Here is a 19,731-nt window from a genome sequence, read left to right as displayed (position 1 = left end):
GTATCAGTCGATTTCTTCCTTTACTGAGTCAGACACTATTCCAATATTCCAAAAGAGAGGAATACTATAACATTGCCAATGATGTATAACACAAGGCTAAAAGAATTATGTGTTAAGACATAAAAGGATATGTTTCTTTGTTAGTGAGTCTATGACTTCTTCCACCTTTGTCTGGAAACTGACAATGGATTCACATGCACATGGGTCTTTTTCTGCACAAAAAACAAAACAAAAGAGACACAAATGTTTTTAATATATTGTTTGATACTAATTTTTTCCTAGTGTAGTACTGAGTACCAGAAACCACAGAAGTTATGTATTAAAGTGATATATATTGGCAATGACCAAAGTATCAAATCAAAGTGCTAGCATTTTTATTCTGGTATACGGATACACCTCAGCATAAGAAATAAAAAGACATATGCTTGTACAAGGTCTTCCCTCTTAGAACAAAATGGTGTTACAAGTAGCTAGTGCAATATTACACTATAGCTAAAATCATTACAGATAATGAAAACGTCTCCAGTGAGTTTTTTAACTGATGCATGTCATGTAACCCTTTGTATAATACCCATTTTTATAGATGTTGCTCTTGCAAACTGGCAGTTTTTGCTCGACATTTTTTCTTTTTAAATGATTACATTTGCCTCCAGGACTAAGTAGAATATTAAGATCAGGTTTAAGATAGATCATATTTCAAAAATAAAACAGGTCCTACATTTTGAGTAGACCATGAAAAGACTGACAACAGAAATGAAAGTGCTGGGAACACAATGCTCCAAAATGTTTCCACACTTACTAGCACAAACTTTAGCTTGCAATTTCTTTGCAATCTGGTTAATTGATTTAAAGTCTGCTGTGTAGAAATAATGGTCGACCACTGGATCAGATGCAATTTCTCGCAGTTCGTCTTCGACTGCATTGGCAACTCCAACAGCATACATCTTAAACCCTGCAGTAACATACAACATACAGTAATCACTGATTCATAATTATAATATATACCTTTAGCTACAGCTATTCTTTGGTATCAGATCTCTTACAATATGACACAGCCTTCCTTTTGATTTCACTTGTTCATTTTTTAGTTCCACATACACTCTGACTCAAACATGAGAGCTTTACTCTTATATGATCCAAAACCAAAAGATAAAATGGTCACAAAGACACAAATTCAGTGAAAATTGCAAGAAAACCCAAGTTTTTACTGTGTGATACTTTAAACCTGTAATTGAGGCCCATGGGATATATGTAAATGACCTCTTATGGACATCAATTCAGCTACATGACTTCTGCATGTTCATGACTTTCTTTTTTTTTTTTTTACTTTTTACATTTTTATGGTTACATTCAGGCCAGTAAAGCCAAACCCCAATAGCTGTGTTCATGAAGCTGAAACACTTGATATCCTTAAGGGGTCATTTGCATATATCTCATGGGCCTCCATTACAGGAGTTTTAAGTTATCACAAATAGAAAACTCTAGCTTGACTTGTTTTTTCTTACAGTCCTTACTCTTATATAAGAGATCAGTGAAATTCTTGCTCACTTCCTTAAGAGAAAAAAATCTTATCTGAAGAATAAAAGAAAAAATATTATTAGGAAGATACCATAGAAGTAGCACCTCATGCAGCAATGTAAGCTACCTGCAGTCCTGTAATTTTCCTAAGATTCTGCAGCCTGTAAAACAATAAAACTAGCATGTAAAAGTCAGCCTTACATTTTTATGAAAGTAGGTTTGAGAAAATATTGCAATGTGCTGGATACAGGATAAACATTTGCAGACCATTTGGTTAAATTACTTATTTTCAAATAAAGAGGAATTTGTTTTTCTGAGTGGGAAATCCTGACCCTGCACCTTCCTTGTAGGTGGCATTCTCCTTTATACCTCCTTTACTTATATAAACAACTCTGAGGTCACTGCATTTAAGAAAAAATGGAAGTGCAATCAATATGCCAATTCTACATTACCGCACTGTAAGTCACTGAACAAATTTTATTCTCCTTTGTATGTAGCTGGTAACATAAATCTAAACAATATTAGTTGTATCCACCAAAAATCTTACAAGTTTCCTCCTGCAGCCAATTATTTTATGATCTCTTTCTCCACTTGCATACTTTATGTTTGAGAAAGTCACTTAGCAAGATTGGTGCTTCTAGGTCACTCCTGAAAAAAGCAAATGTGCTTAACAGACTAAACCAGGTATGAATTAAATAAAATATAATAAATCAACTTTGAAGACTGATTTTGAACTACATTTAGTAGGCTTTTATGCTGACATGTTAGAAAGTCCGTTGATTAAATAATAAATAAAATATAATAAATCAACTTTGAAGACTGATTTTGAACTACATTTAGCAGGCTTTTATGCTGACATGTTAGAAAGTCTGTTGATTAACTAATGGAGTCCCTTATTTAACTAATAAATGTCACAAACATCTGAGAATATGATAAACAGATGAATAAATAAAAGATGACGGATTTACTGTACTGAACAGTGTATGTTTTTCCTAGTGTAAAGTTCAAAATCACTCTGCCAGGCAGATGATTGCAACATGCCTTGACAAACTATATCGTGGAATGGATTACAGTACTATGGGATGGATTCAGAAAGACCACACTGCATTAATAGAAGCTGCTGTTGCCAAAAATAGTAGTTTCTGCAATTGAGAGAAATATGACTCAGAGACATGTTAGTGCAATGAGGAAAACCTCATTATCACCTAATCTGCATGTCTCTAAATTGCATGGTATCACTGAAAGTGCTAATGAGCACTTTCACGGACATCCTCAATGTAGCCTCTTATTTTTTTGAATGACCCTCACAAATCACAGATTATTACAGTCAGTTATAATGCCAGACATTAAGAGTTTTATTCCTCTTCTTCTTAATGTCCAAAAAATGCACAATAATACTTGTCTTTTGCACTATTAACTTTGCACGTGTTTCTGAGTAATATTTAAAAAATCACCCAGGTGTCATCTAGTGTTCCTCCTGGCTTTACTTGGAAGTCTTGAGCACGGCCATTAAGTGGTATGGCATCACCCCTCCCCTACCCTTCACAAATGCCCCTGATTTTGCAGCATGCCCATAATTTTGTCTTGTATATCTCCTCTGTTCCTCATAACTCACAGACTATTGCAATCAGTCAGTAATGCCAGACAGAATTTCATGCTTCTTATTGTTCAGAAAATTATACTGGATGCCAAACAAATTTGTTTACTAAGTTCTCAACATAGCCAACTAAAGCTATGTCTTGTTTACAACCTACTGTATGTGCCAAGGGTACAGATTTCAATGCAATTCCCATCTTATATTAACTGCAAGTGAAAAGTAATATTTCCTCCATGGAATGCCCTTTGTGCTATAAAGACAGATGTTGTTCTCTTCATTTTAAAGTAACTTAGGGTAATACTGAAAATTCCCCTGGTGTCAAGTGGCTCCTCAAGTATTTCAGGACATCATCATTAGTCTAGGGGAGTTTAGAGGTGTGGCAGCCTCCCCACCACACATAAACACACACACACACACACACACACACACACACACACACACACACACACACACACACACACACACATACACACACACACATATTGTAGACTGTCCCCAACCTGATTTCATTCACTCCCACACACACACACACACACACACACACACACAAACACACTGTCACACACACACACACACACACACACACACACACACACACACATGCACACACACAGACCTTAGACCACTCATCCCTCATATATGCAGGCAGCCACACACAAATGCACGCAACATTACATACCCCCACAAATACACGTCTGCTAAACTCCCTGGCACTAATTTTGTAACACAGTCCACTGAAATTAATGGATGAATGCAATCTTTTGGCTGAGTTAATTAATTTGTCTGGTCGTATTAACTTACACAGCAGAGAAACTCTGAATTATGCGGCTGCATAAATCCATTCATCCATCCACATCCGTTTTTCCCATTTTTACACATGGGGTCAGGTATCACTTCAACAGTGACAATCTTATATAGCCAAGATTCACACTGCCAGCTGGCTAACCCTGTCACAGTTGATCTTCCATACCACACACTCACACCTGTGGTCAATCTAGTGTGTCCAGTCCACGTACTGCATGTCTTTGGAATGTGGCAGAAACCACACCACCCAGAGAAAGCTCATTCAGAGGGAAGACATGCTGACTCTTCACAGAAGGCACCCCAACTGAGACTCGAACCAGGGAATATCTTGCTATGAGATGACAATGCTATCTGCTGCTGCACCACTACCCCACTTGGGTGCATAAATATCTTACCATAAGCATTTCCATGGGAGAGCACATGGCTAACTAGCAAAGATCACTCCTCTGGAATGCCTCATTAGAATGTAGCTCGGCCAATGAGATGGCTCACCATGTGGATTCAAGAGATCATGTAGAATCACAGTGGAGGGCCTACCTCTGAGACAGAAAGGGCTATTGCTAGTAGGAAAGTGGCTGTGTTAGGGCTTACTGCTGGCAGTAACCCTTTCTGACTCCCATGACTTGATTTTAAAATGCATTTCTGCACTTCTCATGCATCCTTGTTTGACAGATACTTTCCTTTCTGATTGTACTAGTAATATTAAAGCTGGAACTGGTTTGAAAAAAAACCCAATGCAGATTATGACATGTTTTTTTATGTCTTACTTTCACTGTCTACTCAGTTTTTCTTTATAACCATACTGACAAAATAGTGACAACAGAGTTCTTGATAATGATTTATATAAATATATCTATCTATATATATCTATCTATATATATGTATATATATGTATATATATATATAAAAATATAAATATATATATATATATACATATATATATATATATATATATATATATATATGTATGTATATATATATATATATATATATATATATATATATATATATATATATATATATATATATATATATATATATATATATATATATATATAAAAGAAATATATATATATATATATATATATATATATATATATGGGTCCACTTCTTAAACTCGAAATACTGAAATCTCGTATTTCAGTATTTTGAGTCAAGTACAGTTTTTTCAAACTGCATTTTCTTGAATCTTAGTTTTTCGAAGTTTTAGTAGTTGTGTGGTGTGTGTTATGTAGTGTACTGTCCCTTCAATGCTTCATTGTTTCTGGGTTCTACGAGTGTGGGCCGATTTGTGTTTATTAATGGAAATTCAGGTAAGTTTGTATGTTGTTAGGGTTTTTGAAAGGATTTTGGTTTAATTTAGTTTTGGGGTATGTTTTAGGAGTTGGTATGGGTAGGTAGGTTAGAGAATGTGTGTGTGTGTGTGTGTGTGTGTGTGTGTGTGTGTGTGTGTGTGTGTGTGTGTGTGTGTGTGTGTGTGTGTGTGTGTGTATGTGTGTGTGTGTGTGTGTGTGTGTGTGTGTGTGTGTGTGTGTGTGTGTGTGTGTGTGTATAAATGTTGAAAGTGGTGATTTTGTACATTTGTAGTGTGTGTGTGTCTTATTCATGTTAGAGCGAACTAGGAGTTGGTATATATAAGTAGTGAGGGTGTGGGAGACATAACCCCCCCCCCACATGGGGCTTGCCCCCCTACTTAAATATAAGGTAGTGTTATATAGAGGGAAATGTAAGGTAGTGTTATGTAGGGGGAGGTTTGGATGTTTTTTCTTCATTATTTTGGGCTTAGGTATTATGTGTTTTCATTTTTGTGGGCTTTCGACATTCTCGACTCGAAATACTGAAATTCGAGATTTCAGTATTTCGAGTTTTAGAAGTGGACCCATATATATATATATATATATATATATATATATATATATATATATATGCATATGTATATAGTACCAACAACAAATAACACAATACAACAACTATAGGTAGATTCTGTAATGTAGCAGAAGTAAAAAAACAATAAGACAGTATCACCATGTCCGAAAACGCTTATCTCTTTTCATTTTAGATGGTATTAATTTTGGTTTAACTGAAGTCATGGTGGTGATACTGTCTTGTTTTTATATATATATATATATATATATATATATATATATATATATATATATATATATATGGGTCTACTTCGTTTGTACGAAGTGTCAGTACTTCGAAACCCACTTGGTTGAATCCAGCTATTTGAAGTACCAAAACAATACAGCGTGGAATTGGAGTATTCCCTTTTCCTCACTGCAGTGCAATCTTAGAGTTGCTATATTTTAGTCGGGGGGGGGGTGTAGGGGGCACACCCCCCTGCAACACATGTTTTCTGTGTCTTTTTTTTTAGTCAGCCGATTTGGCAACTAGGCTTCAGCAAAATTGCACTTTCGTTGAAATGCATTTTCGCTGAAGACTTTGTTCGATGTAACGTATTTTCGATTAAAGTAGATAAAAAATATATATATATATATATATATATATATATATATATATATATATATATATATGGGTTCACTACATAATACTGAAATTCCACAGTCTTGAAACTCTGAATACCGATGACCAGAATCTCGAGATTGCAGAATCTCGAAAATAATAAATGGAGATTGTCATACAGTGTGGAATGGGAACTTTGTCGTTCACTCCTCTGACTGTGATCTCGGAGTTGGTATAGTTAAGTTGCAGGGGGTGGGGGGCACAGGGGGGCTTGCCCTCCTGCATAAACATTAGAATAGTTTATATAGTTTATTTTGTGTTTTCATTTTTTTTTTTTTTTTTTTTAGTTCATGATTCCGCAATCTCGAGATTCTGATCCTCTGTTTTCGTCTTGGGATTGTGGAATTTCGATATTTAGTAGTGAATCAATATATATATATATATATATATATATATATATATATATATATATATATATATATCAGCAGAGCATTCTGAGTAATCAAAACAGCATACTAAATTAGAATTTCAGTTACTTATTTACACTATGGTTTCACTAATAAATCAATGTGAGTTCAGTCTTTTAAGATGTCATAGCAAGAGTTCAGCTTGAAGAAAATTTTCAAGGTACCATCCTTAACACAATTGACTGTAAGAATAGATTTTTTGTATCAAAACTGCATAATTTGTCACTGTATGTGGTATGTAAGGATGCACTTATTTTCAAAGGTTTGTTGTGAAAAGTGCAGCAATTCACCTTAAAATAACCACCATTACTGAGACAGAGTTGGCCAAATGTAGCAAATACATCTCAAGCTTGGATAATTAACTAAGCCAGGTCTGTTGGAATAAATGGATAAAGCTTTCCTTAGCATCCCTGTGACCCTAGACTGACTGGCAGCTCAGGCACCACCTGCAACTGCCAAGGTGAGGGGAAGGCAGGATTGAAGGGGCTGATCCTGTTCTGCCTGTCAATGGGGAAGGGCAGGATGTATATCTGAAGACAACCAGGCACTGATTTCTTCAGTGGGCACTGAAGAAACATGTACGAGTACCTGGCCTACAAATATGAGAGTTATCTGCAGGCTTATTCTGCTTGTAGAAGTGAGCAATAGCCCAGTGGTGCACCCCATTGCATGTTATACATTATGGGCACATGCTAAGCATGCACAGAGAATTGGGGCTTAAAGCGAAAATCCAGATTCACCACAAGGAATTACACCATTTTCAGCAGTCTACTCTATACCAACAGGAATCAATGGGCTGAAGGGCTCTCAGTCAGAAAGGAATGAATGAGTCCACAGTATGTCCTGGGAGAGAGGCTCAATGGTTAAACTATGGTAAGATGCCAAAAGAAGTAATAATCAACTAATTTTTCCTTTTTTTTTTGGCTCCTCGCAGCTGATCATCAGCTACCCCTAGGACATCTCCTCATCTACTGGGTCTATCAGGCTGTCCTACCTTCCCCAAACTTATTCTGACATATGCTCAGGGATGGTGATGGTGCATGTCTCCAACCTCTACTAGTGACTGCCCTTGAGGTGCAACTGGGTGTACACTCTACACCCCAGGATGGACACATCCATCCATACCTGTCAGTGCTTCAAACCTCTGTGCCAGTAGTTGAACTCCGGTCATGTGAGTCGTAGTCAGGGATTTATGCCTCTACACCATGAATATAATCAACTTGTGTCAGACAATGTGTTCATTCAGACAGATTTACAATATTTAACCTATTCACTAAGTAACTAAAATAAACCATAGTACTCAAAAATTCAGTTCAGGAAAATTAATCGGTGGTCTTACCTTGGTCTTTTGCTTTCTTGGCAGCATCTGTAATATAGTCTTGTGAGCGACCATCTGTAAAAACGATTGCAACTTTCTCAACACCAGGTCTTGCACCATGTGACATAGCAAAGCTGTTGTCAACGAGGTAATGCAGAGCTTGGCCAGTCATAGTTCCTTTCTCCATGTAAGACATTTTCTTGACAGCAGATTTCAGATCCTTCTTACTATTGTAGTGCCCCAGGGGGAACTCTTGTCTAACAGAGCTGGAATACTGGACAAGGCCGACATGAGTGTTTCTGTCTCCAACATCCAGGGATTCAATGATCTGGTTAATAAATTTTTTCACCCGTTCAAAATTCTCAGGTCGGACACTCTTAGATCCATCAATTACAAAAACAACATCAGCAGGTGCTGAACTGCAGTCTAAACAATAAACAAATGGAGCAGTTTGGAGAAAAGAAGAAGATATTATTACCTGAATAACAAGCAACTTGGCAGTTGGTAGACAATAAGGTTAAATAAACACATAAATAAATAAATAAATATCAGACCATCAAATTACTCTCAAAAGTAAAGGTCATGTGATGTAACATACTCTTAACAAGAAGTTACCTTGGGGGTAAAAAACAACCAGTGAATCACACTTATCCTTTATACAACAATATTTGAAAATAATATTAGTAATTAAGTTGGAATCATGCCATTTCACTGAAACAATTTTCACTGAAACTGATATCACCTGGTAAATAGCACCGAAAGCCATTTTCATTGAAAAATTCCCAAAATTCCACAAAAACAATCTCTGAGCCATTATTTGTTTTCTGGTTAATTTTAGTTTGACTGGAATTTATGAACAGATGTATATTTTTAACTTCACAAGTTATTGTATTTTTTTCTTTTTTTACAACAGGGTTTTGGAAATATGACAGTTGTGCATCCCTGAAGTCAGTATATTTAAGTGAAATGGTATTTTTGATTTTGTAGGCCTTTTCAGTGAAGAAAATCTGTTGGTTTCAGCGAAGGTGGCTTTAATGAATTGGCTGTCTCAAACATAATATTCTCTGTTACACATTGCTGAAAAACGAACTAATAATGGTCATAACAGAATAAATATTTAGCACCATATATGATCATTTTAAATACTGGAATCTCATCTGTATGAAGGTTTGAATGGGTATTTGTAATGGATAAAATGTGCCACCCTGATTATAACTCATGGATAGTAATCATACCAAATATATATTTTTTCATCTAAAAAGGTAGTCAGAATGTGATGTTGGTTGATTTCATAGAAAGGTTCAGACACATTTATGTATGAAGAAGAATTCAATGACTGAGATTGTGCATGTGGAGTATAACAGACCTACACTACATTTCTGCAAGTGTTAGGTGTCCACAGTCACAAGCTGATGTGTAGGCCATAAGCAGTTACAGCTACTGTACCCTTGTTTCTTTAAAATTATAGGTTCATAGGGATGCACTAGGCTAATGACCCTGGAGCTTTTACAAGCCTAGCCCATAGGATTACCCTGGCATCATGCCACCTGACCTTAGTTCCTAGTGCCTCTGTCGGGTAGAGCCACTGGAGTGATCCCTGGGGTGAATTTTCTATTTCCCATCCACTTTTCAAGATTTCTGTTGAAGAGGGTCAGTGAGGTGCTCTGCTTGACATGTATGGGAAGTCTTTTCCATAGCATGGGCAGTCTGCGGGTTATGAACCTGTTCCTCCAGCATGTTCTGTTGATTGTGGTAATGAGGTTGAGGTCTCTGGAGCATGTGGTGCGGAGGGATTGGGATTTCTTTTGATATAGCATTTTTAACAGAGCTGGGTCAGACATGGCTTTGTAAGTCAAGCAGCAATCGCCTCTAATTAGGCGATATGAGACAGAGAATAGATGGAGTTTTTTGAGTTTGTCGATATAGGGCAAGTGTTTAAGGTCCAGGATCCTCTTTGTGAAGTACTTTTGTGGCCTCTCCAGTTGTTGCAGGTGTCTAGTGAGGTAATGCCAAATGGGGCATTGTACTCGATGATTGGCCTAATGAGGGAAGAATAGAGGGAGACAATGACCTCTTTCTTCATGGATCCAAAACCCTTAGTAATGAGATATGCCACATAGAAGGACATTCTAACCACAGTGGCAATGTGGTGGTCAAAAGAGAGGCTGCTGTCAACCTGTGTTCCTAGATCTCTTATAATGCCTTCTGTGTTCAGTGGACTACCATCAATGTGGTAATTCAAGAGAACTGGGTTTTTCCCAAGGGGGATGACAACACATTTTTTGGCATTGAGCTTAAGGCCATGGTTCTGACACCAGTCATTGCTCTCATTGAAGCCTTTCTGTAGGATGTCAACATCACTTGGGGAGTTAATAATAGCTCCCAACTTGCAATCGTATGCAAACTGTCAGCCAGAGTCCCTTTGTGTTGGCCTGGACTTCAGAGAAGTAGATACGAAACAGGAGAGGACTCAGGACAGAACCTTGTGGTACTCCACTCATAACTGGTCAACAGTCTGACTTGGAGTCAGCTACTTTCACACTGTGCATTCTATCTGTGAGCCAGTTTGCAACCCACCTAGAGATATAGGGGTTGATGCCTAGCTTAGTGAATTTTTCTATAACTCCTGAGTGGGGAATGGTATCAAAAGCCTTGGCCAGATCAAGGTAGGCTGTATGAACCACCTTGCCTTCATCCACAACTCTGGTGAATGACTCAAAGAAGTTGACAGAGTTGAGCAGGCATGATATACCCTTCACAAAACCAAACTGTGTAGGATCCAGAATTTGAAGATTCCCTATATCCTTATTTATTAGGTCCATGATGATGCGTTCCATAGCTTTGCATATCAGACTCATCAGGCTAATGAGATGATAGTTCCCGGGGTCTGTAGTTGCTCCTCCCTTGTGGAGAGGGATGACTGTAGCAGTGTGCCATTCAGTAGGGACAAAACCTGAGGTGAGGCGGTGATTGAACAGGGCAAACAGGTGAGGTGCCAGTTCACTCTGTAGTTCATGCAGAACACAGCCGGAGATATTGTCAGGTTCCACAGAAGCTGTATTCTTGGCCTTGGACAGTGCTGTTTTAACCTGTGCAGCAGTAATACTGGTTGCCTGGCAATCTACTGGTATTGTGATTGGTCTTTTGTGGGGAGAGGGGTAAAGTTGGCACTGAATCTGTCGACCAGTATATTGGCAATATCTGTTGGCTCTGTATAGAGGGTACCATTGTGCAGTAGCTCAGAGCAAATCTGGGTATTGTCGTGGAGATTCTTTACATAACTATAGAAGGCCTTGTGGTTGCCTTTACTATTTGCTGCAATTCTGCTTTCATAGCTAGCTGTAGAGCATTTGATGAAGGATCTCAACCTTTTGTAGAGGCTGAAAAGGGAGTTTTTCCAGTTTTCGGACTTCACCTTATTCTGCATCAGTTTCCTCCTTCTGTTGTAGAGTTTGTTTATGGCAGGGGACCACCAGATTGGCTTCCATTTTTTGAGGAGAGTTAAATAAGAAACATATAAACTCACTGAAAACAAAAACAGAACACCACTGCAGCCAGAACGATGTAAAAGAAAAGTAACTGGCGCTTGTTGACGACATCACCACAAGCGCCACAATGTTGCTTAAAGGGGCAACGATGAAACTTAAAAGGGCAACAATAACAAGGAGAGCGGGTGAAAACAAATACATAGTATGCCCTGTAAAACTTATATAAAAGAATAAAAACATTCTAAATGAAATGTGAAGCTAAAAAGTTGTATATAGTAAATATCAATAAACAAGAGCAACTAAATGTACTACTGCATCGGGTCACCTAACAGGAGCAAGCAATATGAAAAAAGCTACATATCGAAGGAAATCAATATGTTAAAGTTGCTATTACTTTAAACTATAGATGGAATAGAGCATTCAATGGGCTTAACCCTAGCAAAGCAATATATGCAACATTATTCACTGTCCTTGGAGTTGACCAATGGGATAGGTTGGTGCGCCACTAAGAGTAAAAAAGAATTATCTAAGGTAGCTCTTATATTTAAGAATAGCAGCAATATTACAGTTTTCGTTTAGCCCAGGAAATGAAAAGGCGTCCAGTTGGAGTTGCCATTCGAGCTCACGAGTCTCAACAATGAGAGATTGTGGGTCACCTCTGATATCCATGCTGATATGGTCAATGCCCATAAACAGGAAGCTGTGGCCTTTGAGGAGAGTGTCTTGGTTCTATTGGGTATGGCAAGATCCATGCATTTGGGTATGTGTTCGTACAGAGCATTGGTGTGTGATTCAGTGGTCATGCAACTATTCTCCATTTGTATGGGTGCTGTGAAGTTAGCCACCTCTGTTTTTAGGAGCCCAAAGTTAGCTTTGGAGAAGTTTTTCATGGTGGTTACCTTTGTGGGGTGGGGTGGGGTGGGAGGGACCTGGATTTCCAAGTTGATTACTTTGTGGTCGGATCTAACCAGGTTGGAGTTGACTATTGGTGTAGAGCAACAGTCGCCCATGTTAGTAATGACCAGGTCAAGGATGTTGCTACCTGTAGTGGGGGTAAGAATGAGCTGGTCCAGGGCATTGGAATTAATGAATTCCAGAAAGCGTTGGGCAAGTGTATTGGTACACGAGTAGTTTTCCCAGTTAATAGAAGAGTAGTTGAAGTTGACCCAGTATGAGTTAGGTTGGACCCTAATATTCTCCAGGGTGCTTAGGAACGTGGAGTGTGAATTTTGGGACATGGTTGGGAACCTATAGCAGGCTATGACCTGAATCGCTGTCTTACCCAATGTTAGCTGCACCTGAAGTATCTTGGATATGTTATATTGGCCTACCAGTCTGGAGATGTGCACATCCTTTATGAATATGGAAACACACTGCCTTTGGAAGTTCGGTCCAAGTTCCGGGTCTGAAAGGTGTAAATGAATTATAGCCTGGTAGTGCAGGGGTGATTTCTGCTGCCTTGAATCAGGTCTCTGTTACAGCACAAATGTCGATGTTCTCATTTTAAGGAGTGCTTTAAGTGAGTGCATTTTGAGACGTAGACTCCTAGCATTGTGCAGCATGTGCTGATAACAATCTTGTTCTTAAAATTAAAACTGTTAATCTCCATTACATAATATTTGTAATTTTCTCCCTGGGCCTTTTCTGACAATGGGTTACACCCAGTCAGACGTTCCTGGACAAAAAAATAAATAAATAATTGTTCTGTACCCCCCAGCATTCTCTCTTTGCAACAGTAAATCTGCACCTCATCAGAACCAAGAATGGCAATGAGGATTTATTGCTCTGTGCTGGAATCAATATAGTGGCATTTTGGTTTCATAATAAAATAATGTCATTCCTGTGTCATAGTACACTTAAAGTCATCAGGCAAATACAACGAATATGCTGTTTTGAAAGAATGTACCAGTAAAGCTCTCTGGGAGGAGGCTTCATGACAGGACTCAGGCCATGCCAGAGAGCTTGTATCTCCTCCCAGAGAGATTTACTGGTACACCTTACACTGGAAACACCCAAAGGGCACTGTCCCATGACTGTTAGTTGTCAAATACATGGCAGATCCCCCAGTGAAAGTCCATTTAAATAATCAATTAACTTTATGTGGAAATACAATATCAGGATCCTCCCATGCAGCCATACCAGGGTTTAGTGTTTTTAGGAAATGTGCAGTGGATGTATAATGTATACTTCATGTGATCTATTCCTGAAAAAAGCTGTCTGGAGCTACAGTGTCAGCTTAATACCTACAAGAAAAGATGAGGGCAGATGAGAATAGCTATTTGTGTCATCTGCAGTAAATATTATTGGATTTATATAAGGAGATCGTTGGGAAATGTGTTAACTCCAAGCTTCTTTTATAGTTATATTGGTTACTTGTTCCACCCCTCCATAAAGGATAGGCCTGGGGTAAGCCTCTGGTTTCCCATCCATTTATATCAGTTAGATTTGAAGATAGTCAGAGAAGTGCTTTACTTTACAAAATGGGGGACTTGTTCTACAAGTGAGAGGAGGGGGTTCTTTGAATGAGATATCTGTCATGCCTAGTCTGACTTATGTTGTAGTATAGATTTTGGCCCCTTGGTCTTGCAGTTGTGTTATTATCAGTTTTGGTATTATCAGTCAGGATTGGGCCACTTACAGCTTTGTAGATATGGTATAGATTGTCACCTAGGAGTCTACAGGAGTCAGAGAAGAGAAACATGGATTTAGACACTGTAGGCAACTTAGGGAGCTCACAACCAAGGTGTATTGGTAAGGAACAGCTGCAGTTTCCCTATCTGGCTTAGGTGCTTGGGAATGTACATGCCAAACAGCATGGTGTAATGTGAGAGTGTTCAGTCTCGCCGTTTGTTCTTACATCTGGGTTCGGAGCCGATCCTCGGCTCCGTGTCGGCCGCTTGGCAAAGCTCTGCATCGAGAAGAAGCTGGAGACCAACCTATCTCCCACAATTCCCCTCTGCCTTTACCTCATATCTAGTTTGCCGCTGCAACGTTCGCATCATTTTTTGATGAGCTCGGACCACCTGACAGATAAGATTACTTTTATCTAACATTTTTAGATAATTTTTCTTCTAGTTTACCTTCAAGTTTTGTGTGTGTGTGTGTGTAGTGAGTCGAGGGCTTTCTTCGAGTACGTATATATTTTTTATATATAATAAGTTAGTTCCCTCGGGGCCTACCCCACCCTCTAAACTTATAAACTTATAAGAGTTATAGAACTTATATAAGTTATAAAACTACTACTGGATTTGACAAGCTACCGGATTTGACTGAATTTTCTGGCTTTGACATTATTGTGGCTGTTACTGTCTGTTCCAGACTGTGTACTGTTTAGTCTTACTGGATTTGACCTTTATTGTTATTATGTCTGAGAAAGCTAAGTCAGGCTTCAAACGGTGCCAGTTTGGACAGAGAATGTCTGTCACAGACAACCATAGTTCCTGCGTCTACTGTCTTGGCCCTCTCCATCTGCAAGAAGACTGCTCCATTTGTCATTCTTTCAGTGGAAGGGTCATGACAGATAGGCGCAGGAAACTCATGGATAGAGGCCTTTTGAAGCCTGCATTCCAAGAGGCTCTGGATGCATCGGACCAGACATCTAAATCCTCAAAGGAATCGAAGACGTCGGAGCCCATGTCATCGGCTCCAAGCTCTTCATTTAAAGTTCGCTCACCGGTTCCACAGACCTCGGGCCGAGTGTTGAACTTTTGTCTGTTACCGAGCCTCGAGTCTTGGAACCGGTGACGGAGCTTCCACCTCCTGTGCTCTTGAGGTCGGCTCCGTCTTCGATTCCTTCGACGCGTTCTTCCAGGCCCCTCTCCGACACCGATGTAGACCGCGTGGTGCAGAAATTAATGGAGAATACGGCCTTGTCCAAACTCATCTCAGTCTCTTTCCAGTTGGTGTCGAGACTCAAAGGCCTGCCCTTATCTCCATCTGTTCCTCCTCTGAGACCTGTTCAGTTTTCGGAGCCGGGAGAAGCTGATCTGATGATCGTGGAGCCCTCGGTGCCGGAACCGTCCTTCTCTCAGTCGGCACCATTCACCTCGACTCCGACGGACCCATTACCGGAATCGTGGGGCCGACGATCCATCCTTGGTTCGGGGACCAAGAGTCGGACCGATGTTTCGGTTCCGACTCTCCCTCTCGGTGCCTCGGCTCGGATCGACTCAGCTCTGTCCTCGGGGTTGATGCCCTCGGTCCCCGTCTCGGGGATCCCTCCGCTTTCTTCGGAAGCGAGGGATTCCTCGACTCGGGACCCGGGAGCCTTCGACCTCATGAGGAAGGTGTTGTTGACTCAGACAACCACTTCAGCAGAAACAGCTTCTCCTTCCCATAAGGGTCCGTTATCCTCCTCTGCACCCACGGCTATGGCAAAGCGTCGAGCACCGGTGTCTCAGCCGCCCCCAGAGGGAGCCCCCTCTTCCTCGGAGGCTTCATTGGATGCCCCCCCCCGAGGAAGTTCTGAGGAAAAGGTTGTGTAAGAGGAGACACTTGGATTCTCCACAAGAATCATTGACATCGGACACTGACTTAGATGAGTCAGAAGGGTCCCCGAAATCACCCTCAGAGGATGTCTCCTTCTCTGACATCCTGGAGATCCTAAAACAGAGAGGTGATTGGCAAGCCCTACCTCCTTCTGAGGATGAGTCAGTCTTGCTGAAGGCATTCGGTGCTCGCCCTTCCTCCTCCTGGGTCACTCCGCCCTTCGATGAGTTGATGGAACTGATTGCTCGAAGGGCGTGGGAGACACCTGACACAGTGGAGCCAGTCCCTAGAAAGCCTAATAAGTATATTACTGCCCCTCAAGACAAGGCTTATCTCACAAAAGGAGTTCCAGTGGACGCTATGGTGGTGGCAGCGGCCACTAAAAAGGAGATGTCTGAATCTTCCTCGTCTGTCCATCCGCCTAACAGAGATTCTAGGACTATGGACAGGTATGGGAAGCGCATTTTTAGTTCAGCGGCTTTTTCCATGTGATCGCTGAACTATTTGACCCATTTCACACGGTTACAGAGGGATCTAATCAAAGAGTTGGGAGATACCCTCCAGGGTACTACAGATGCTGCTGTCTCAGAGAAAGTTACAGCACAACTCAATACCCTTACATCTATTGTGAACTCGTCCATGAGGCTCATTTCATATGCAGCCGAAGGTTCGAGTAGGGCTGCGGCTTCAGCGATTGCTCTTTGTAGACAATCCTGGATGCGCTTATGTTCCTTTGCAGAAGCCTTCAAGTCTTCCTTTACTAACTCCCCATTTGACAGTGCCACTCTCTTTGGCCCAAAAGTAAAGGAGACCCTTACCCGGTGTGAGCAAGAGGGAAAGACTCTGTCTGCTGTGGGAGTCTGTTTTTCCACCCCATCCAGACCGTACCCCAAAGGGCAACGTGGTGGAAAAATGTGGTTTCAAAAACCCCAAGGCTCTTTCCCAGGCACACAGGGTGATGCCCCCTCTAGAGGCAGAGGGGGGGGGCAGAGGTGGAAGACGTCGCCCTGGCGGCAGAGGGGGTCCGCAAAACCAAGGTGACAGGGATACACTCCCCGGAAAACCTTTCCAGCACTCCTGAGAGGAGGCCCAACTGTCCTGCTCTGGAGGCAGTTGGGGGTCGCTTAGCTTTATACCCTCAGGCCTGGCAAAGTCTTACATCAGACAATTGGGTAAAAAGCATTGTTACCAGAGGTTACAGAATTCCGTTCCTATTACCCCCAGTTCCGCAGAAAAGACCCCCAGATGTTCCGCCCCATCTGCGAGACCCTGCAGCTATAGAAATTTCAAAGCTGCTAGAAAAAAGAGTCATCCAACCAGTCCCGGTGGACCAAAGAGGATTCGGAACTTACTCAAGGTTCTTTTTAGTTCCAAAAAAGACAGGGGACTGGAGGCCATTTCTGGACCTAAGCAAACTCAATACCTTCGTCAAGAAAGAAAAGTTCCGGATGGTCACGCTTCAATCGATCCTTCCATTCTTACAGAAGGACGACTGGATGTGCTCAATAGATCTAAAGGACGCGTACTACTACATCAAAATGGCCAGGGCATCCAGGGATCACTTGCGCTTCCGGCTGGGAGCCAGTCACTTTCAGTTTCGAGCCCTACCCTTTGGTCTGACCTCAGCCCCCAAGGTTTTCACCAAATGTATGGCAGTGGTAGCATCTCACTTGAGACGCCTAGGATTCCAGGTGTTTCTGTATCTGGACGACTGGCTCCTTACTGCCACCACCGAGCGTCGACTGATTCAGGCCAGGGATTACACACTAGAACTCTGTGTTCATCTCGGAATTTCTGTAAATTTCGAAAAATCTGTATTACAGCCATCACAGCATATCTCATTCATAGGAGCAGAATAGGATACGCGTTGCTTAATTCTAAGGCTTCCTCCAGAAAGAATAGTCTCTCTATAAAATCATATATCTCTTTTCCTGTTGTCCAGAAAATCCCCAGCAAAACTGGTTCTGAATGTTTTGGGTCTCATGGCAGCTTCCCTCATTGCGATACCCTTGGGAAGACTGCACATGAGAGTTCTTCAATGGCTGCTATTTGCACAATGGTCGTTCCAACAGTTACCCCTGACACACGAAATTCACATCACGAACATCTGCAAATCGCACCTGTCTTGGTGGCTTCAGACTTGCAATCTCTCCGGCGGCTGACCATTTGTGCTACCCACGCCGACAGCTACGGTGACCACGAACGATTCCCTGATAGGGTGGGGGGGCATCTTCCAGGGACAGACAGTCCAAGGCAAATGGACCAAATTGGAGTACAATCTGCACATCAATGTTCTAGAGATGAGGGCAGTGTTTCTAGTGTTGCAACACTTTTCTCCCCTTCTTCCTCTAGGGACCATTGCAGTTCAGTCGGACAACATGTCCGTAGTCTGGTACATAAACAAACAAGGGGAACCAAGTCTTATCAACTATGCAGAGAGGCCATGAGAATTTGGCAATGGGCAGAGTCCATGGGTCGCTTTCTGATAGCAATGCATATCCCGGGGTTATCCAACGTCATAGCGGACAGGTTGAGCAGAGCCATCCTGTTACCTCATGAGTGGTCCCTCAAATGAACAATTGCGGACAAGATATTTCACAAGTGGGGCCAGCCTTGCTGCGATCTGTTTGTGTCTCCAATGAATGCCAAATGCAGAAGCTACTTTGCCCTATTACCCCCTCCAGGGGAAGTCCCCAGGGATGCTCTGATTCATGATTGGCCCCCGGGCCTCCTGTACACCTTCCCTCCTATACCTCTGATTGCAAAATTTCTACAGAAAGCCAACAACCTGGAGAGGACAATAATCCTCATTGCCCCATTCTGGCCTCATCAAATTTGGTTTCCTTTTCTTCAAGCACACCAAATTCGGGAACCCTGGATCCTGGACCCAGAGCCGGATCTACTGACCCACTCGTCAGGGGCTCCTCACCCGTCGCTTCTCTCCCTCAGACTAGCAGCTTGGCTGCTCCGCTTCCCTTCTTAGCCAGGTCTGATCTTCTTTCCCCTGCAGTTCAAAATATTCTAGTGGCTTCTCATAAGGCTTCCACTACAAAAATTTACACTAGTAAGTGGAAGCGTTTTGTACACTGGGCAACTACACAACATTTGGATCCCATAATAGCCCCACTGAACAGAGTCTTGGAGTTTCTATCCATATTATTTCAACAGGGAGCTTCTCCTTCCACTTTGAGAGTTCAATTGGCTGCCATTTCAAACTTTCATGTGGGAGAAAATGGGGCACCTATTATGGCTCATAGACTTTGTAAGGCCTTTCTAAAAGGGTCTTTCCATATCAGGCCACCAGTCAGGATTCCTACATCACCATGGAATTTGAACCTTCTATTATCACAGCTAATGCTACCACCCTTTGAACCAGCCTCTTCCTGTTCTTTGAAGTTTTTGTCATGGAAAACCCTCTTTCTGGTAGCTATCACATCAGCCAGACGGGTATCGGAACTTCAAGCTCTTTCCGTTAAACACCCATACTTGATCTTTCACCCTGATAGGGTATCTCTTCGCACTAATCCATCCTTCCTTCCCAAAGTTTGCTCCATCAATAACATTAATCAGTCCATTGAGCTCCCC

At 41.2% G+C, this 19,731-nt stretch overlaps 1 protein-coding gene across 1 annotated transcript in view; it reads right to left on the bottom strand.

Annotated features, from left to right (window-relative positions):
* Nucleotides 1-19,731, bottom strand: part of MATN1 (matrilin 1) — a 164,725-nt gene that overhangs the window by 3,331 nt on the left and 141,663 nt on the right. Inside the window, exons 5-7 of the mRNA XM_044084738.1 lie at nt 8,192-8,596; nt 800-952; nt 132-212 (exon numbers count right to left, since the gene is read on the bottom strand). Of these exons, the coding sequence (XP_043940673.1) occupies nt 132-212; nt 800-952; nt 8,192-8,596 (639 nt within the window). The remainder of the gene's footprint in view (nt 1-131; nt 213-799; nt 953-8,191; nt 8,597-19,731) is intronic.

This window comes from Protopterus annectens, chromosome 1.part1 (assembly GCF_019279795.1).
Source record: "Protopterus annectens isolate FY-2018-M chromosome 1.part1, PAN1.0, whole genome shotgun sequence".
Classification (NCBI taxonomy): domain Eukaryota; kingdom Metazoa; phylum Chordata; order Ceratodontiformes; family Protopteridae; genus Protopterus; species Protopterus annectens.
Note: the sequence above shows the minus strand (reverse complement) of the source record. Positions and strands in the feature narration are given on the sequence as shown.